Source organism: Hemibagrus wyckioides, linkage group LG06, assembly GCF_019097595.1.
Source record: "Hemibagrus wyckioides isolate EC202008001 linkage group LG06, SWU_Hwy_1.0, whole genome shotgun sequence".
Classification (NCBI taxonomy): Eukaryota; Metazoa; Chordata; class Actinopteri; order Siluriformes; family Bagridae; genus Hemibagrus; species Hemibagrus wyckioides.
Window position 1 is genome coordinate 20,907,433 of NC_080715.1, and position 17,939 is coordinate 20,925,371.

Here is a 17,939-nt window from a genome sequence, read left to right on the forward strand (position 1 = left end):
AAAGAGAATGTATATAAAGTTAAATGTGTTAAACTGTTATGTATTTGTCTATTTCTGAACAGTAACATCTAATGAAGGATAATAGAAGTAGATATAATATACACATTTTAACCTTGTATTACAAAAACTTTAAAACGCTCTAGCTTTGTTACTTGTTATTTATTTACTCTTTAATCACTTTGCTTGCCCAGCTGCTGAATTATTTTTGTCTGAAACATCCCATTTCTTAGTATATTACGCTTAATAATATTCCCGAAGCATACTACTGTTACAGAGTACCACCGTGAATTATTGTCCCTGTCCAGCCCTGCCTAGGTCTAATCTCAAGCCTATCCACTGTGCACCCAGGCAATCTGACACAAACCTGGTTCGAGCCCCAGAGTCAAACTGTCAGAGCAGCGGTTTGTGATGGTTAACAATTAACTCAACAAATCAAACGACTATGATTTGTGAGTAGCATAAAGACATTCTCTTAAAGAGACATTTCTCTATTTCCATACTTTAACTCTCATAATACAAAGAAAGAAATGTGATCAAATCATTTTATGGCTGCTCTAACCTAAAAGAAATGGAAAAAGAAGAAATGAATGTAATGAACTACGTTTGATTATTTTATATATATATATATATATATATATATATATATATATATATATATATATATATATATATATATATATATATTTTAAGCATATTTTGAACTTGAATTTTGTACCATGGGATCTTGATATACTGTCATCTCTAATGGTACTATCATGTGGATATTGAGGTTAGAGACTGATTTACTGGCTTTTTTACGTCACTTTGCTCACGTAGACCACGCTTCCCAATGCGTCATAGCACTAGCCATCACCATAAAATGGTTGATTAATTGTCACTTTGGAAACACTTTCTCACTGTTAAAGTTAATAATCCTAACACTAGGAACCTGAGACCAGCTAGGCCCAGGGATTCAGTCTTTAAAAGGCCTCTAACAATTCCACCACCTTTTTTTTAAATGGCTGTCAGTAGCAAATAAGCTTTGTTATTTTGCTAATGTAATCCATTATGTGGATAGTAAATTCTGAGGCTCATCTTGACCTCCATGCTTTCCACTGCACCAAGGTGGACTCTGCTGTAAGGCAGTTAAGGAGCATCCATTAAACAGTGTGTTCTTTTTGCTTTGCTCACAGGCCTTACCTGCTGGTGTAACTATCATGTGACAGACAAGACAGTGGGAATATGACCAATAAACACACTTGTTCTTGTTTAAATCTGTCACATATTGTATCGAAGTCTGAGTGCGGGCCTTTATCCTAGAGCCGGGATCATCAAATAGTGGCCTAGCAGAAACATTCCTGTTAACAGTGGGAAACTCTTAGCTGTTAGGTCATGTTTAGAAAAAAGAAACATCGGGAATGTTATTGAGGAGGAATCGGTATAGAAAAGCTAGTTTTCCACTTTAGTTTTATATGAAATGCTCATGTGACATTTTCTGATGAGCATTGCTGTGTTGATGTTTTAGATATTATACTACACACACAAAAAGAGATGTACATTTACTCTTTGTATACCGAGTTTTTCTGCCACTTTGTTCCATGGCTGAATTTTAAATGGCATGTGCAACATTTATTGCAATACATATAAAATTTCAATCAATATAATGTCAAAACTCCCCACCAAATATCGGTACCTGATTTAAATACATTATTATTTGACTGAGATGTTGACCAGAGAACGTTTGCCCTCATGTCAGATCTAATTGATGGCCCCTGTCTTAGAGTATTGATTATTGGAAAATACTTATATTAATGAATCTTATTGTTCTTATGAAACATGATCTAAAGAGCCAGATTTGTTCTTGAAACTATACTATTTGATATTGTATTTAGATGGCCCATGATGTTGAACATATAAAGAAATATAAATATTATATAGCATATTATCATTCATGCACAGGTACTAGTACTCTTACATTTTCCAGCTATTATGAGGCAGAATGGTGAAGCAAACACGATCTGTCCATTTAAAAACAGAATTATTTTACAGTTACAAATATCTGGGATAAATATTACTGACAGACATGCATATCAAGTTCAGACGTCAGACAAAACCTACCTGCTGACCAAAATATCTTGATGAAATGGACCTATTCTGCATGTCACTGGATCTGCAGTGCTCAGTCCCAGCCTGTGAGAGTAATGTCCCATTATGGCGGTGCTGGTTATAGACACAAATAGCTGGAATATAAAATAAATCTACTGTAAGATTTTGATTTGTCAGCTAAGATTAGGTGTAGTTACTCCCATTTACTGACAGTAAGCAATTCTGTCCAGCAGAACCACTGATGGCATTTCTTTCTCCACTACAGTAATTAGAGATATAATGGTTGTAGTGGTGATCAAACACAACAGGATTTTTCTGAATTGACTCTAAGAAGGTAGCTAATTTTGTTCATCAATTCAGTAAGAAACCTCATTCTCTGGATAATAGTTGGGATAGCGAAACCTATGTACCTTTTCTGTATTTCAGTTTGCCCTTGCTGAATAATAATGTTTTTATTGGGCTGCTCCTGGACAAAGGCATTCTGTTTCCTAATAAGGGCTGCTAAGGAAGTGGGGCTATAAATAGGACAGTAATGTTTCTTGGTAGTATGTATGCATTGCTGTGCTTTGTGTGTGCGCATGTGTGTGTGCACGTTTTCATTCATTTAGACATTTCTGTTTACAGTTCATACTACAGGCCTGTAAGTCAGCAAGTCTAGATGAATATAACACACTAGAGAGTGGGGTAATCCAGTTTGCATCAAGATATCAAATGCCCAATTGGAAGTTAATTTGGCCTAAATGAAATGGATTTTCAGCCAGTACAATTTTGCTGGACTGCTCTGGAGAAAACCATTAGAGATTCATTTACAGGATTAAATAGCTTTATAAAAATGTAGTGAATTTTATCTTGGGGGGGAAAAAAAGAAGAATCTTGGGGAACAAAAGGTGTCTGGGCATACAAACTTGGAAAACTCAAATTTAAATAAAACAATTATTATTATTAGTAGTAGTAGTAGTAGTAGTAGTAGTAATATTATTAGTATTATTATTATTAAAATATGTAATCAGAGTTTCTTTTTTTAGTCTGCAGAATTTGCTTTGTCTTGCTGCATACATTAACCAATGAGATTACATGTACCAACGAGATACATTTCAATCATTATTAATACTTATGAGCTACACACTGGTGATGTCATCACTATTAAAAATATGGAAGATGTATAGGGTGTGTTGAGAGAATTAGATCCTGAATTGTGTCCGAGTTTTAAATTGGTGAAAATCCTTTTACTCTTCACATATGCTCTCTTTCCATACTACATTACACTTCAATAATGTTTCTTCTGTTTCTGTTTGCACTTAAGCAGCAAGACTCTGAGGCCTTGGAGACAATGTCAGGGTTAATTTATGTTTTAGGTGTAGTGAAAGGAGACAGTGCAGTGCAGTATTTGGTTCTTTCTTCCTTTAGGGCACAGAGTATCAGATATTCCATATGCTTTGTTTACACACAAATGAACTGTAACTACAGTCTATAGCTCTTCCCACAGAGCTGGTTTTGTATATTTTAGCTCAAGGCTTGTTGTAATGGATCTATAACATAAACACACTCATTCTTCAGTATTTAAAATGTATGTTTTTAATCATATTAGGCAGAAAGGTCTTGCTGTTATTCTTACAATGACCAGGTATTAATTTTAGCATTATAGCTCAAAGTGAGATGTTATGGAAGTCTGCTCTACTACACTGCAGCAAGTGAAGATCCAGAGAGACAAAAAGAGGAAGAATATGGAGGCAGAGAGAGCGAGAGAGAGAGCAAGAGACTTGAGTAACTTGAGCTAAAATAAACTAAAACTTGCAGACACTGAACAGACGCTACTGTGTACTGATCTCACTACTAAAATGAGTATTACAGACCTCTTTGTAACAGAATATGTGGACTATGCACACGTCCGACTTAAAACGAGATGAGACCAACCTGTGATCCGTTTTATCTTGTAAACTCTTAGGACCTGTCAGAGAGCCCAGATGTAAAGTCCTCGCTTAATAACTACACACGTTTTTTCTTATCAGTCTTATTGTAGCTACTGAATAATTCACAGCAGTTACTGAATAATATGCTTTGCCATGTATAACTGAATAATAAGCCTGGACATTAAGGGATTAGATCTATTAAAATTCATGTTGGATGTAGGCTTTGCTTTTCTATCCTCCTAGTGCATTACATTACTTAAAAGGCCCTTTAAGAAAGCTGCAGATGAATCTAATCTGTGTTCCATAACATTTGTTTTTCTGGGTCTTACACTGTCTGCATTTGTTTCACAGCTTGTGGCCAACGTGCTGATCTTCTCCTGCACCAATATAGTAGGTGTGTGTACACACTACCCAGCAGAAGGCTCACAGAGGCAGGCCTTCCAGGAGACAAGAGAATGCATTCAGGCCCGTCTGCACTCCCAGAGAGAAAACCAACAGCAGGTGAGGAAGAAGCTGGCTGCAGGTAACACAGCTGAAACAACAGAAATGTGCTTCACAGCATGCATTCCTATTAGCAATATCTCATCAGTCATCAAGTGTTCATGTTTTAATGCATTTGGTGTAAAGATTTAGGAGTGTGAAAGGAATTAGTGTGACCTTAACGACACTTTCTTAAAATAAGCAATGATGCTCTTTTTCTAGATATAATGTGACAAAAGCCAGTGTAGATGAGAGAGCAGTTTTGATATCGCATTAATGATTTATATAAAGGCACACAATACACAAGACAGGAGCTAATCAGTGCTGGCAGAAGATAACCAGAATCTTCCAGACTGCCCTGAGCCACTCCACTGTATTCCACACGTAGCAAGGTGACGTCAGTGTACAGCCACTGTTGTCACTGGTGATGACTCCTCATGTCAGGGGCTGATGGGTAGGGGAGCTAGCAAAAAGAAGGAGGAAAAAATGTTCACCACTCAATTCTGAGTCAGAAATGGACAACCCTTGATAGGAATGATTAAAATCATCTCCCTGTTTCTCTTTTCCTCATTTCCAACTCTGCCTTTTTCTTCTCTTTCTCTCATTCCTTGTTGGCAGGAACGCCTCCTCCTCTCCGTGCTTCCCCGCCATGTTGCCATGGAGATGAAAGCCGACATAAATGCCAAGCAGGAGGATATGATGTTTCACAAGATCTACATCCAGAAGCACGACAATGTGAGGTAGGAGAGAGACGAAGCCCATCTACTAAGTAGGAGTGTCCATCATTTTTAAACCTGCAAACAGACACTGAATTTCAATCTGACCTGCTTGAACTTCTTCAGTGACTCTATTATTGAATATAATATTGAATTCCAATAGATTATAGTTTTGGGAAATTGATAGTACAGTACAATGTACAGAAATAAAAAAAGATGATGTATTCCAGGTGCCAAGCCTGTAACTGTGACTCGAGGTAGGGAGCATGTGAGTGAATGTTGCTGCAGAAGCAAATATGAGAATACAAAAGCTACTTAATTTCTAATGTGTAGTCTAATTTGTTGATAAACAAGGACATTCAGGCCCAGCACAGTAGATAGGCAGGAACCTGTGTTCTATGTTACCTGTTTTCAGAGTTGTACCTTTTATAAACCAACTTTAGCACCATCTAGTGGTCTGAAGGAGGACATTGTGATTCATATCAAGCTTTCTGCTTATTCCTCTAACTCCAACAGACATAACACACATACATACACACACACACAATCTCATTTTTGCTCTGTCTGTCTCTCTGCCTCTCTCTTTCTGTGTCACACACACACAGAATTCTGTTTCTCTATATTTCTTTTTCTTTCCCTTTCTCCCTCTCCCTCTCTCTCTCTGTGTCCTCCACACACACACACACACACCACACACACACATACACACACACACACAGCACTGTACATTAGGCCTGAAGAGAGCCTACTTTATGTCATCCAACATTTAGACTGAAGTTCCACTTTGATTTATTTGAAATCCCAGTGTATTTTCTCTTATTTATTATAAATCTGGAGAGATTTGTGGGGTCCAGTGTAGTGGTGAGTGGTGGCTTTGTAAAAGTTTCACATGATGAATGTTGACATTATCCAGACATTCTAAAGATTCTAAATCTATTGGAGATCCACGGGAGAGGAAGATGCTGTGACAAGGAGCAGGCCAACTTCAGCTCCAGAGAGCCAGGAAACAGTAAATCCTCCTTCTCTCTTCTACTTAACACAAGTGTGAGCCCAACTGATATTAGTGTTTTTTTTTCTTAAACATACTTATATCTAATCCAAAGATAATTTAACAAAAATATAATCAGAGTTTTACAAACCTTTGTTTGAACTAAGGGTATTTCTACTAATCATTTCCATTAGCTTGAATAACCAGTCATGATTTGACCAGCAGGATTTTGGCAGTGACGCATTTAAAATGATTCAAAGCTGAGTTAATCATGGTTTCCATGAACCTTTAATCATGGATATGATAATATTGCATTAAAAAAAAGTTTTATAGTGAAGCCACTCTATTTAAAACTGCATTGTTGTAATTAAAAGGAAAAAAAATGCTGTTTGTTTTTTTTAATTAATTTATATTAATAAAATACAAATTAGTCTGGGTAAATGATAATAATGATGATGATGATGATGATAATAATAACACTGTGCTGCTCAGCCCCATGTTCGGTGGCCCAGAAACTGACTAGGATAAATGTGTTAGCTATTTAATGTAATGGTGTATTGTCAGCTAGTTAGAAAGTTAAGTGTGTTAATGGAGACTATGGAAAATAAACCAATAGGTAATCATGCTGCACATCTGTGAAACTTGGAGAGAATTAGGAAATGGGAGGCAGGCTTGGGACAACTCAAAATAAATACGCTGACAAGTGATCTAAGCAGTAAAGGTCAAAACCAAGCTCTTTTAATGTACACACACACATATACTGCTTTGCTGTTTAGCTCTCTCTGTCTTGCAGCTCCTGTCTCTACCCACTTTATTCTTTTAATAAAATACACATCAGAGCAATTCTGCACAGGTGTAAAGCCTTACCATTCACTTTTCTTGGCTCCGTCCCATTCTCAAACCGCCACTTGACACGCCCCTGCTTCCTCAACATTATATTGGATGTTAACTCATCAAAATGTCAGTTAAATATCTCAGCTATGAGATTTGGTGGGGTTTTTTTTTTTTCTTCGATCATGGCATGCACAAGATATTATTATTACTATTTATATTATTCCAGCATCTTTATTTTCTTTTGATGTCTGTGACCTTCATGCTAAAGTCTAAGTGGGATATTATGGTTTTGCTGTTACTACAGTTCTGTCTTATTTTGATAGACTCTTTTTTTTTTTTTAATATGCAGACACATATTCCCTTCAAGTTACTTACTTGAGTTTGAAAACATTAAAAGTGTGAAAAGTGGAAGTGTGATGATTTAGGCACTGAGCCCCACAGATTCCACCCTGTGAAAACTTTTACAGCTTTCGCTTTGCTCAAGGTCAGGGATTACTCACTGTTAAGCTTGACCGATTTCATGAATAATAGTCTGAACTAAGCCTGCTGTGCAGCAGACAGAGGGCAGGAAAACAGGAGCAGCCCTCACCAAGGCCTCCGAAAACAGTTTAACCTGTTAGGTGGCACATGATGTTTGTGTAACTTGACTAAAACACACACAGAAACATGTGTCTGTCTGTCTGCCTAAGTATATTGGTAGAAATCTTGCTGGCGCAATAAGCTGATAGGGCAACCGTATGCAGCATCACCTGCTTCTTAGGGGGGAAAAAAACAGGATGATTTGGATAATTCAGATAAACCATGACAAAAATTCAGTCACAGACTTTGAGAATCTGTAGCTATGATGATAAACAGTAAATTCATAAATTAGACTTTTTTGAAACAATTGGTAATGATTCTGGGAGTGTTAAGCCTCAAATGGCTACAGAATCTAACATCTCATCTTATTTGCACAGGCATCACTGAAAGCCTTGCTGAACCGCTCAGGATTAAAATAGTACATCACGTGGTCAAGAAGAGAAGACGATACTGCCATCGTAGTGGGTGACAAATTGGCCATCATCTTCTGATCTGGAAGGTGCACTGGCACAGCTGAGCTTTTCACCACCATTAATATGTCTTTCCAGCCATGCTGAAGTTGAGTCTGAACAACATTATCTTTCAAACAGGATATCTACAGTATTAGGTTGGAGAGCTGGTGTAGCACAGGGAGATTACGTGTTCAGCATAGTCTCAGAGGGGGGCTAAGTGGTTGCGAGATGAAAGCCATCAGACCTGGTAGTGCCATCTCTGTGGGGAGAGCAGTCAGGAACTGTCGACCTCTCAAGCACGGTAGCGCTTTGATACAGACTAAGCAGTGACCCGTGAAGAACTTACAAGGGTCATGTTATGTAAGCAGGAAGTGTGATGCTGTGCGTAATTCCTTCCCGGGTTTTTTAGCTGGAGTGAGTGCTGCAGCTTTGTTCAAGCTGACCTGTCAAAACTTCCCTCAACTGCTTCCTCAACAGCAGGCCATCGACGACCCTGGAGTTCACTCCACTTATTGGAATGTTCCCTTCTAACTAGTTTTCCTTTTTTTGTTTCCAGGTCATTTCTCTGTCATCAAACATTTTTTAATTCATCTGTTTTTCAAGTATAAGTAGAATTCATCTCCGGGATGCTGTCACCACAAACTCATTATTATTGCTCGTCAAGAAAGAACTGGATGTGCTTCATGTTTCTGGATATAGTACATTAATCACATTAAGGATTCAAATGAGCAGTTATTATAATTTTATTGTGACTTATACTGATACTGTTGACAGCTACAGTTTAGCTTATTATAGAATTCAATCTCCGAAGATGCATTTGTCAATTGTTTGAATTTGTGCCACAGGGAGCTGATGAATTGTTTGTAGGCTTGCCATTAAGTAAGGCTTGAATGTGTCATATTAAAGCCTGATCCATGTTAAACTATACATTAAAATAAAATGTTTATATAATTGCTTTTTAATAAGAATGATGAAAACAGATTGTTGAATATGTATGCATAGGCAATATGAAAAATAACATTGATATCAGAATGACCCAGCATACCAAAAATTATACATGAAATTGTTTATGGTAACTTTTGTCATTGCTTGCTGATCTGCTGCAGGTGCACTCTGATATGAACTGCACTGTATCGAACAATAGCACATAACTCCTGATAAACTAGTGTTGTGAATTCACCGAAGCAGACCAGGGGACTCTGAAGTAGTGTTCAGCAGGAATGTTTTATTGGAGATCAGAACACATGGCAGTAGCACTGTGGTCATCGATTCCAGTGAAAAGGCACATATGTTGCAGTTTTAAAGGCCTTGAGTGGGCAGGCCTTGAAGGTGTGACAATATAAAAGCCTTAAAAAAATATTGAAATCCCAGGAGTCAACCCCTAACTGTCATCTAGTTCACAGTTCCCGATAACCGTCTGATTTGATCACCATTTGGTGGTGAGAGCTGGGATATGTAAATAATTACTCAAAGAGCAATGTATGTGATAATAGATTTTAGAGTGACCTCAAAATATGTTTTCTTACACTAGCTTGCATTTACCACAGCTAGATCCTAAATGAATTTTAGTATTTTGAATCTCAGTTACTGTACATTCTCATTTCCCCTGGGATATTAGCAAAAATTGTCAGAATATATTCTAACAAGTGCAGATTCTATCATCATAAAAAACTAGCTAGCTAACTTATCGTATGTAGTCTGTAAATACATGGTTTATGCATTCACTTTAAGCCATGGAGTGTATTTTGTGTGGTCACAAACTGAACTTAGTCACTGTTGACTAAGTTGAGAAGTACAAAGAAAGTGTTTTTTCAGTGGAAACTTAGTTGCTTAATTAGTGCTGTGGTAAGCAATTTGAGCCAAATCCCTAATAAACATAAATATATTAGCCATAGGAAAAAAATGGACCAGTGCTACAGTAACAGGAAGAGTCTACTGCCCCCACATCCATCGGTCTCAAAGCATATACTTCAACAAATGTGTCTAGGGTGATTCTGTTTTTGGAAGTTATTTTAATAATAAATATCAGTGCAGAAAAAAGTGCCACTGGACCAGTATCATTTTTTCCCCCTCTTGTGCAGTGGAGTCTTATAAGTGAGTTATATTGGGACGTGCTTTTGAAATTTGTTGTGAGAATATTTATTTTAAAAAAAAAATTTTTTAATTAAATGAAAATTCCTTATGCTACAGCTCCAGTGTCACTATAATGCTAAGATGATAAGATGCCCATGTTAACTGATAGTGTTTATTGTGATGTTAGATCTATCACTTAACCATGATCTTTTTTCCTGCATTGTTACTTGTTATTAAAATAATTTAGCAAAAACAGAATGACCATAGACACATTTGTTGAAGTACACTGTGAGCTTTAGATATGAATTTGGCAGAAAACAGTCTGCACTCTCTGCCTTCTTCCTGTTTGCTCTGTCATATGCAAGAAAGATAAGGTAGAGTGCATCATAGTTTAAGTAGAAGGTGAATGTTGGAGCATTTGCCTTAGAAGGCGTCAACAGGCTGTGGTCAGCTGTCACATGCTCTTAGTACAGCAGGATCATTGTGTTGTGTAAAAACAACTCTTCATCTACAAGCCTTCTACATTTGTGAAAAACCCCTTTTGTTCCGAGAAACCGAGAAAGTGAACAGAGAAGCCACTTTGGATCTGAACAGAAGCTTTAATCAGCGAGCGTCACTGTCTCCTGTATCAACCAGCGCCAGGCCCTAGGGTCACTTCAGAGATATTCCTATTAGAGGAGGACCTGTAACAATGTCTCTCCTCTTCTCATCCCACCTTGTTGAAAGCTGTGTAGTTGGATATTGAATAGTTAGTTATTATAATCCATGTGAGGTCATCTGAACCCCCTGTAGCTTTTTATCTCGCTTGTCTCGCATGCAGGAGCATCATACAATGAAGGAACATATCCGTTACCTGGTTCTCATGGTGAAAGAATGTCAAACACCTCTCTCGGATTCAGATTTGTTGGTCGCACTTTCCCTTGGCTTTCTTTCATTTATGAATGTCTTTTATTACCACTGAACCACTCCGCTTTCCCAAACCAGTCCTCAGTGTCAGTGGCATGCTAATAGAGTCTAATGTGTGTTACTAATGTGGGATGGTTCATAGATGCTATTGTATCTATGCGAAGTCTATGTTTTGGATGGTTATTCTGAAAAGGCCACAGGCAGAGCTCACTCTAATAACACACACTTGTATAGAATTTTTGCAAAGTCATTGTGATAAGCACAGCTGATAAGTCTTAGACATGCACAGATTAATCTTCTGTTTTTCTTTTTTGTTTTTTCTGTTTAGTATCCTCTTTGCTGACATCGAGGGATTCACCAGTCTGGCGTCTCAGTGCACAGCACAGGAACTGGTCATGACCCTGAATGAGCTGTTTGCAAGATTCGACAAACTGGCTGCAGTGAGTAAAGCTATTTTTCGACAGAATTATGGGATTGAGCTGATGCCGAATTCAGATCTATCGAACGTGCTCTTGGATTTCACTTCTTTTCTCTCTAAGCATACCCCCCTTAGTGGTCTTACCTGTTCACAGTGAATGTTTGTGTAGCCAGGCTTTACTCACCCATCCACCTGCTGTTGAGCCACAGTCACCTCTCCTTATTATCTCTAGACAGGATTCTGAGTCATGCTGTGGATACAGCTTCCCTCCTGCGCTTAGAAAATCCCTCTCATCATGTTGCACTCATTTAAACACAGATGGAAAAACATACATGCATACATGCACGTCAGTTTGCCTAGATGCTTAAGAACTTGATATTGTTCTATAGGAAATTCACATCGCTTTGAGAATACAAAATCGCATATTGTACAAGGACATGTTTGCATGCACATAGCCAAAGCACAAGGCACATGGCTACTCATGAAACAAAAACTTCTATTGTGTGGCTTGTGGGTTGAGGCATATGCTGGGGTGACGTTCAGGTGGTTGTCATACGACTGAGCACTGGTGTGTATCCTGTGCTCAGCCCGGGGCTCTCGTCCCATCTCCTTTCCTCTCATCTCCACTCTTCTCCTCTCCTATGCTCTCCTCAATGTTCTTCTGTATTCTTTCTAAAATTATTTTAAGGGATTTTGAGGGAAGACTTTCTCTTCTGGGCAAAATGACATACTAATATGGAAACATCATGAAAACAGTCTTAATTCCATAAATGGATTTTAAGGTTATGGAGAATACCTGCAGACTGAACTCTGATCTTTCTGATCCAATAGGGACCAATTTAACCTTGTTCTTTTTTTTTCTTTTCTTTTTTTTTAAATCATAATCTTCAAAATGGTGAGTATGTTATGTCATGTTAGGTGCCGCTGAGTCCTTAAAAGGAGAAAATATGCGTGCAATATAATCTGGAATTTAAAAGGTCCAAACAAAAGCTTAATGGATGAAGTCAAGTATCACACTTGATAAATGTTGATTAAACAAAACGTATATATATTGTACAGGGAAACATTCAAAGTGCTCTAATGAGTCAAAGGGTTATGATTTAATAGTGTTAATCATGCTTCTTTTCAGCCTGCTGCTTAATGTACCTGTGTCTGTGTGTGAAGGAAAATCACTGTCTGCGGATTAAGATCTTAGGAGATTGCTACTACTGTGTGTCGGGTTTGCCAGAGGCGCGGGCTGACCACGCTCACTGCTGTGTGGAAATGGGCATGGACATGATTGAGGCCATCTCGTAAGTATTTGATTTCATGTCTGAAGAAGAAGGAAGAAGGCTCTGCAATAAATTTCACGTGTATATAGAGGAGTGTATACAGACATGGTTATAAATAATTAGGACTTGTATGTAGGGCATGCTGTATTTTGTTTATTTTATTTTTTTTTTTTTTTAACAAGGTTTAAGATTAAGAAGGCTTTTCTGCTTTAAAACTAAATTATTAGCTGCATGAATACCACATAAGAAAGAATGAGCACAGGGCTTCTTTGCATTTCTTTTTTTCTTGGTAATTGGTGAATACAAAGAAGGATAGTAGTCCCTGCAGGCAGTACTGAATTATTAAACTATGAGATTGATGCTGATTATGTGTGCATGCAAGCATGCATTTGAAAGTGAGTGTATGCACAGGGTCAATAAATGTATTTTCACCTTGGAACTGCACACCCTCAGGTGCTGTATAGTTGCCAACAGCGTGTCATATCACCGATATATTGCCTGTGTGTCTTGTATTAGATGTAGCTTATTGGTGCTGTAGTTTGTAAAAACACTGGCTTACTGCTTCACTGAGTCTGAATGCGTGTACTCTGGGCAGTGGCCAGCAAGCAGTAACAGTATATTTGCATTATAGTGAAGACCTCCAAAACAATTGACTTAAATGTATTTTCACTTATTATTTATTCAGCTAAATGTACAGGACATCAAGTGGGAGATAAATACATGAATTAGAAATGAAGATAGCTCATTTAACTCAAAACATTTAACTTTACCAGAGGCCAAAATATGCTTTAGGGTGCTCATGTTCAACACTGAATTTCTCTGTCATGTCACAATACACAGAGGAGCTTAATGGCTCATATGAAAGTAGACGTTCAGGGCTTTAAGAATTTGTAGTTTTTCATAAGTCTTTGTGTTTTTTAGCTAGTGGCAATAATTTCATAGGAAAGTTCCAAAAAAAATGGTTAGGGTTTTTCCCCCCACGCACATGTTTATATTTTCAAAGTAAATGGTGATATCAATATATCTGCTCTCTGAGACACCACAAGTGCTTGTTCATTAACATTTTTATGTCATTAACATTTTTTTATTTAAAAGTTCATCTGCAACCACTAAAATTCTGTGAAAGGTTATCCGAACAGAGATTAAAAACGTCTCGCACTGAGAGTGACTCATTTTATATCAGACTTGTGGTGATAAAACAATTTGTTTGTTTATAGTGAAAAAAAGTCTGATAAGTCCATTCGAAAGACAGGGTGCTGATAAAAAAGGGTTCAACTTTGTATGAACAATATTAACATGAAGTGGGATTAATCTTGAAGCATAAACAAATCTACAAACATGCGTCATTATATTTTTTTTGTAGAAACATTGCATGCAAGCTAAACTTTCTTGCAGAAATGCTGGAGAACAAAAACAAAACAAAAAAAACCCAAACATTTGCTTTGCTGCAATATGACACAGAAGCCCAGTCACCCCCGATGTTCAGAGGGAATAACTCTGGGCCACTTATCACCAAAATCAGGCCAAAATCAATTTAGTGAATTATTGGTATTATTGATATTTGCAAGCTTATGACTCGCCCTTGTGTATTCATTACGGTGTAATTGTAAAGCCTCACTGCTTGGCTGAGATGCTCAGCTGCTTGAAATAGTAGTCACGGATGGAGACGTGAGAATATAACTAGTATATTATATTAAAACGAGTGTAACTGAGGTCACCAGTTGCTGTCAGAGGGTACTGCTTATTTTCTTAAGAGTTTAATTCAGAGAACAGCATTAGGAGCTCATTTTGTGTGACTGTGTAGAACGTGGTAAATAGTAATAAAATTAGTGTAATTACCACATTGTCTGGGAATGCTTCTCTGCCTGTAAAGACCACACAAGTTAGGATCACTGCTAGGTTAGTGGTGTTAAAGAGGCAGCTGTGTCCATAGTGCTTATGCATATGTGCATTTATATTTAATTGCAATTCATTAATTGTATTATGTATGTGTGTGTGTGTGTGTGCTTAGATTGGTGAGGGAGGTCACTGGTGTCAATGTGAACATGCGAGTGGGGATCCATAGCGGCCGAGTCCATTGTGGGGTCCTGGGTTTGAGAAAGTGGCAGTTTGACGTCTGGTCCAATGATGTCACGCTGGCGAATCATATGGAGGCAGGAGGAAAAGCAGGGTGAGTGTGATGTCTGTTCATGAGACCTAAATCCTAAATAACAGAAGAGACAAAAAGCCAAATCACATTTAAATAGCATTTAAACACAGTTTACGAGTTTGTTTTATGCAAGGTTTAAAACCCTGTTTTGTTTTATTTTTTATTTATCTGTTATTAACCTCACATTAAACCCTTTTGCTTTCAGCCGTATCCACATAACTAAAGCTACACTAAACTATCTGAACGGCGACTATGATGTGGAGCCTGGCTTTGGCGGAGAACGGAATGTCTATCTGAGGAAGCACAACATTGAAACGTTCCTCATAGTGGGATGCAGCCAGAAGAGGGTCAGAGTTTGTTTGTCCTTTTCTTCATTACACAACTGCAAAGCACACTTAATTAAAGAAAGGGGATTCAGTGGTTTTATCTCAGATTTGCTTTGCAGAATATGTTTCGCAGTTGTTATCTGTAAATACAGAGAGAACATAATGTCACAGTTCAGGTCAGTTAGCACTAAATGTTCTCTTTCACACTGAAAGTGTGTCTTTCTAATACATGATTATGCGATCCCTTATTTACAAGCATTAGGCCCAGTTTATACTTGATTGTGTGTGTGCAGACACAACAACAACACAAGTGGCGTCATTTATATCTTATTCAGATCTGATTATTATTATTATTAATATTATTATTTGCTTTCTATTCACATATTATATACTAGAACATTTAAAAGCTACATCCACTAGATGGCATGTCAGAGCCAGAAACATGTCTATCACGTTGCCATAGTTACCTGTAAAATGTTTAGCAGTTTATTGGTTAGCATGTGGATGTTGAACACATGGAGATAGCTGGACAGTTTCTCTCTACAGCTTTCATCTGTCATTGTAATTATTATCAAGAGCTGTGTCTCAAAACGAAAATTCTGACCATTGCTAGCACTGGCAATTGTGTGTGAAGAATCATTTTCAGTTATCACTTAGATTTAGAACACTATAAATAGTCTTTCCTTAACCAGCCTCCATTTTGCTCTCTTGAAGCTAATGAGACAAAAATCAGAGCTGGTCATGTGACTGAGTAGCCTTTGTCCTGAAAAGTCTCTCATGGAGGAAGACTGGCTCTTAAAATGTGCTGACACTGGAGACTCCTTCCAAAAATTGTTAAATAAACATCTCTTGCAGAAAACTTCACCATATCAAGGAATATGTTTTTCTTTGCTAGCTAACGTTTTTTTTTCTAAGTTATTCTTAGATTATGCAGAGCATTCTTCATACAAGCTCTTGTGAATGGAGACGTTACTATAGAAACAATAACGTACGCATTACTTTGTTTTACAGATTCAGAAAATTGACAGGTCGTCTTGCATGTTTCATGCCCATATAGTTAAACTGGACATTAGTTACGAAGTGTGAAATGGTGTGAAACGGTTGTCTATAAATAAATAGCACATTCAAGACTGTTACATATAAATGTTCTTTCTAACAGAAAGAAGAAAAGGCCATGATTGCCAAGATGAATCGGCAGCGGACAAACAGCATCACCCACAACAGCTCACACTGGACTGACCGGCCATTTTATAACCACCTGGGGGGCAACCAGGTCTCCAAAGAAATGAAGAGAATGGTAAGAGAAATATATATACACATACTCTCTCTTTCTCTCTCCCTCTCCTTTTCTCTGACCTTCATCAAACATACTTTTCCCGTAATGACTGTCTCAACACGACATAAGTAAGCTTGCTCAGACACATCTAATAGCTTTAGGAACACTGTTGGACGAGGACCCTTATGAGGTGTTGAACACCGTCATGTTAGCATTGGCTTTAATTACTTTGAGTCACACCAATTACCACTTTAGTCCTCAGAATATTGTTTTTCACACAGTGAATTAACTAAAGCCCGAGCAGTTCAATGGACGTCCCTGTGCAGTGACGTTCAGAGCATCTTCTCCTCTTTGTACCCATGACTATGTCACTAATCTCTCCTCTTTTCCTTGCCTGTGGGGCCCAAAGGGAATGACCCTCTGATTAAATAAAGCAGACTCGCCTCACACGAAGTCTTCAGGGATTTAATCAGGCAGAGTGGAACCTGCAAATAGGCTGAGTGCAAGGCCAAGAGGGAAACGCTTTATCGTGCTTTCTTTCCATTATTTAGTTGACTCCCACTTTGCTAATATAATTGTAAAGGCCACAGATCTGGGCTAATTGATGGGGCAAACAAAAAAAAGGGGAATTTGTAGGTGTAACTCCTGTTCTCATTTCTATTTACTTGGTCCATTTAAGGCCAGTGTGGGGATATAGCTTTAAGTTTAAAAGATTTCTCATTAAAGGTGTAACAGTGTCCTGATTACTTATTTAGGAAACGTTCATCTCTCACACTTCTCACACTAACACCATTCAGTGGTGTTAATTAAGAAGTACGCAAATGTTCATAATGAGTGTCATTTCTGAGCCATAAAAAAGCACATCCTGTTTTTGTCCCTGTACAGTCATGATTGCCCTGTGAAACAAGTGACTTTACACCTCTGAGTGCTCCCCAGTCTACTCTGATTACCTGAATGCGAAATGGAAGGGGACATGCACGTGGGAATGGGATTAATTTGCAGTGTTCGGGGCTCCTTATTAAAGATTTTCACACCTTATTAAGCATAATATTATGTTTAACTTGAACATTGTCTCAAATTTTAGACATGTAGATTGTTTTCTTAATTTGTTTTCTTTTGTTTAATTCTTATTCAGTTGAAATCTCTCTCTCTCTCTCTCTCTCTCTCTCACTCACACACACAGATGAAATTAATTAATATACACAGCGACTCATCAGTATAGGAAAATGCTAAATCAACCAAAAATTGCTAAAATCCTTTGGTTAAAACCATCCTATGTCATAATTCCCTTTACTTATAGTGTCTTGCATTTTCTTGATGTAATTTACACTACCAGTCAAAAGTTTGGACACACCTTTTAATTAAATGTTTTTGTTTAGGGATTTATTTTCTACATTCTAGAACAATACTGGAGATTTCAGAACTATGAAATAACACACATGGACTTAAGTAATCCATATGTAATGACAACAAAAA

At 37.6% G+C, this 17,939-nt stretch overlaps 1 protein-coding gene across 2 annotated transcripts in view; it reads left to right on the forward strand.

Annotated features, from left to right (window-relative positions):
- Positions 1–17,939, forward strand: part of adcy5 (adenylate cyclase 5) — a 71,025-nt gene that overhangs the window by 36,357 nt on the left and 16,729 nt on the right. For both annotated transcript variants that reach the window (XM_058392706.1, XM_058392707.1), the window contains exons 2-8: positions 4,347–4,496; positions 5,094–5,215; positions 11,352–11,463; positions 12,606–12,733; positions 14,724–14,882; positions 15,067–15,208; positions 16,347–16,484. In XM_058392706.1, coding sequence (XP_058248689.1) covers positions 4,347–4,496; positions 5,094–5,215; positions 11,352–11,463; positions 12,606–12,733; positions 14,724–14,882; positions 15,067–15,208; positions 16,347–16,484 — 951 coding nt within the window. The remainder of the gene's footprint in view (positions 1–4,346; positions 4,497–5,093; positions 5,216–11,351; positions 11,464–12,605; positions 12,734–14,723; positions 14,883–15,066; positions 15,209–16,346; positions 16,485–17,939) is intronic.